At 46.8% G+C, this 3,619-nt stretch overlaps 1 protein-coding gene across 1 annotated transcript; it reads right to left on the reverse strand.

The window, feature by feature from the left end:
• Positions 1 to 1,798: 1,798 nt before the first annotated feature.
• Positions 1,799 to 2,216, reverse strand: LOC101663126 (endothelial differentiation-related factor 1-like). The gene is given in 2 exon segments (XM_013007162.1): positions 1,799 to 2,111; positions 2,113 to 2,216. Coding segments are annotated over 2 exon segments (417 nt in total).
• Between the last annotated feature and the right edge of the window lie 1,403 nt (positions 2,217 to 3,619).

The raw sequence follows: 3,619 nt of genomic DNA on the forward strand, positions 1-3,619 counted from the left end.
TCAACATGAAGAATATCTGCATTTCCCAAGAGTCTTCCCGAATGTCCACCTTCTTCCTCATCAACCCCCTCTGAGATAGCAACTAGTTGCCCTTCTAGCACAGAGATTAGGGGTAGGAAGCAGTCCCCAGCTCTGACTTCATCACCCAATAAGAAGTCAATTTACACAAGTCCCTCCTCTTCCTCTGTGTCTCAGGCCATGGATCAAGTGAACTTTGAGGACATTTTCAGTTCTAATTATACCAAGGGAGGAATGAGAAGTGAGATATTGTCTCTCAAGGGTCCTTAGTAACTGAGTGGTAAAAATTATCTCCCAACTTCCATTTACCACATCAGAGGGCATCTCTATAAATGACTTGCTTCAGCTGCATCAAATAAGTTTGTGCATATGAGAAAGCAACATTTAGGTCTTGAGAATTAAAACAAAAGTTTTACATTCTTAAAATGTAAAAATGGGATCGATTTTGACTCTTAGCGACCCTACAGGTCAGAGTAGAACTGCCTCTGTCAGTTTGTGAGACTGTAACTCTACAGGAGTAGAAAGCCCCATCTTTCTCCCGCAGAAACATTGGTAGTTTTGAACTGCTGGACTTGCGGTTAGAAGCCTTGCACCACCAGGGCTCTTCCCAAACTTTTTCCTATTTCATATTAGTCAAACAGCTGCACTGAATTCTCCAGGAAGGCAATGAGAGCCAAACAGTACCTGTCCCTACACGAAGAGTGAACAACACTTGTCCAAATGATCCAAATGGAAAGAGGAAATTCTCGGGGCTACAAGAGAAAACATAGGTAGAGTTGTTTTGTTTTGTTTTCAGACTTGAATTTTTTAATTTTATGTACAAACAGTGGGCATTGTTTCTTCTGTTGGGTAGCTATCTTGGATAGTCCATTCAAAGATCACTTAGTCCAGCTTGATGAAGCCCATGTCCTTCGCGTGTACTGATGGAAACACTGATGGCACATATTGAGGCCATGTTTCCCGATCAGACCATGCGGGTTGACCACATGTGGCAAGAACGGGAACCCTGGCCGAATTTTCGCATAGAGCTGCTGCTGACCCAAGTTGTTTCCAGGCTCTCTCCAAGGCACAAGGGCCGTAGGTAGAGTTTTCAGTGGGCAAAGACCTCATTTCCAGACGAGAGATCAGAACAGGCCAAGCAGTGATGGCCTGAGACCTGGACCTTGAATGGCATGCAGTCGTTCAATAGCCATCGTGAGAGCAAGAATTCACTTCTTCCATCGCTGTGCTGGTCTTTCATGAGGATCACACCAACCAGCTGCACAGAGATTTCCCTACCCAGTCCTCACAGATTCCATCTGATTTACATCTTCAAGTGAGTAAATGATCATTGGGCACAAGGGATCCTTTATGGGAACAGCTCCGTCTCCTCTGGAGAAGAACAACATGCTTGCTAAAGTAGAAAGTCAGCGAAAAAGAGGACAAAGCTCAAGGAGATGGATTAACGCTGAAGCCACAGCACGGGGCTCCTGCATAATAATGGTGCCGGTGATGCAGGACTGGGGGATTTTACCTTCTGTTGGACATAAGCTCCCTGTGCAGCAAGGAACCAATGTACCACCTGCAACAAAGAAGCAAAACAAGTCGAGAAAAGGCGCTGTCCACAGAGCCACTGCAATTGAGTGATTCTGGGGAGAGAGGTGATGTTTGAGACGGCAGGTGCGGGGGAGGGGTCCCCGGTGGCCTGGGGTCCAGAGCAACTGGCCAGTGAAGGGACACGAAGCCCGTCGGTCGGGAACCCCCGGACAGGAGCAGTGGACACCGGATTCGAGGCTTTGAGTCACTTCGCCCTTGGGCCCTTCTCAATGGGTGTCCCCATGTCCTTGGCCCGCAACTTGAGGCCAATGGCCCTTTCAGTCTTGCCCAGAACCTGGTTGTTGGGGATGGCCCGCCGGCTCTCATAGTCGGTGACGACTTGGGGCTTCTCGTTGATTTTGGTGGCCAAGTCCTTCTGCGTGAGCTCCTTGCTCGGTTGGCCCTGCTGGACGACCTTGCCCACTTCCAGGGTCACGCGGGCCAGCGTGGCGGTGTTCTTGGTGACAGAGTGCTGCTGCTTCTGACCAGCGGCCCATTGCTTGGACGTCTCCAATTCTCCCCTGTCTCTGTGCTGCCAGGAGGGCCTGCTTGGAGTTGGCTTGGGCGGCCGTGGGGTCCTTCTTGCGTAGCACGGTCACAGTGTCCCAGTCGCTCTCGGCCATGCGTCCGGCGGCTCCGTGGAGGCTGCTCGATGGCTCCCGCTTTTCAGATGCAGACATGGAGGCTCAGAAATGGAATTTCAGCGCGGTCACATGCCTCCTAAATTTCAAGGTCCAAACTTGCACTTGCTCTTCTGGATTTGCATAATTTCTGTTTCAGAATAGGTTCCTTTTCTAGGAATACAAGCAAATAAGAGTTTAATTGGCTAGGAACTTTTGTCTAAGGAACTTGATCATCCCTTCTCACTAAGAGGGAATGAACTGTGTTGAACCCGGCCTGTGTTTCCTCAGTAAAGAATGCTCACAGCGTCCATTTGTACAGCTTGAAGCGGGAACGTGGAAGCTCACCAGCTCAGTCAATTGGGGGAAAGACAGGAGCAGGAATGGGAAAAGAGATACCAGATGGGAAGGGTGAAGGGGGGAGAGGAGGGGAAGAAGGGGAAACTAGCCCGCACACAACCACACACACCCCTCCAGGGGAAAGAACAACGGAAACCATGGGGGAAGGGAGACAGTGGTCCGTGAGAGACATGACAATGATAATTTATAATCTATCAAGGGATCACGAAGGGGAGGGGGGAGGAAAAGGAGGATCTGATACCAAGAGCTCAATAGAAAGTAACTGTCTAGAAAGGAATGATAGCAACATATGTACAAGCATGCCTCATACAATTGATGGATGGATTGTAATAAGCATTGTAAGAGCTCTCAATAAAATGACTTTTTTTTTTTAATTAGGGGAAAAATATACTAAGCAAGACATTTTGCTTTGGGGTTTATTTTGTGTATATGTGTGTGTGTGTGTGTATTTACACCAATAAAATCTAAAGGATCTGAAATATGATTTGTTCCCAAAAGGCAGAGTTGCTACCATTAGTGTATGGTGGGTGCTCTACGTTGGCTGGGAGAAGTCAGAAATAATGTCCAGCTACTAGATATGTTTGCTTGTTTTTCTTCACCACCCCCCAAAATGGAAGTGTGACTGCTGCTATCATTGATGTTCTCTGCCTTAATTCATTTTCCCAGTTTGGGGTGTATTTTGAAAGAAGACAGACTTCCCTTCTTCTACATCTCTGAATATACATCATAGGCTCGTGGGTTCCCTTTTTAAAACCATGGTTTCTATAGTATTCATTCTTGCATTCATTTTTCAAACTCTGATTTGAGTTGTGGATGTGTGGTAAGGAACTGAGTTAGGCACATGGAATATGAAGTAAATAAAACATGTTTTGTTGGTTTTTGCCCCTGAGTTGATTTCAAATCATGGGTACCCATGTGATAGAGTATAACTTCTCTGTGTGTTTTCAAAGACTCTGTGACCTATTGGAATTAGACTAGGCTTTGTTACCACAGTGCTTCTCCCCAGATTCAAATAGTCCACCTTTCAGTTAGTATTCAAGAGAGTG

This window comes from Echinops telfairi, unplaced genomic scaffold (genome assembly GCF_000313985.2).
Source record: "Echinops telfairi isolate 266 unplaced genomic scaffold, ASM31398v2 ScPeMD7_17;HRSCAF=63, whole genome shotgun sequence".
Taxonomy (NCBI): domain Eukaryota; kingdom Metazoa; phylum Chordata; class Mammalia; order Afrosoricida; family Tenrecidae; genus Echinops; species Echinops telfairi.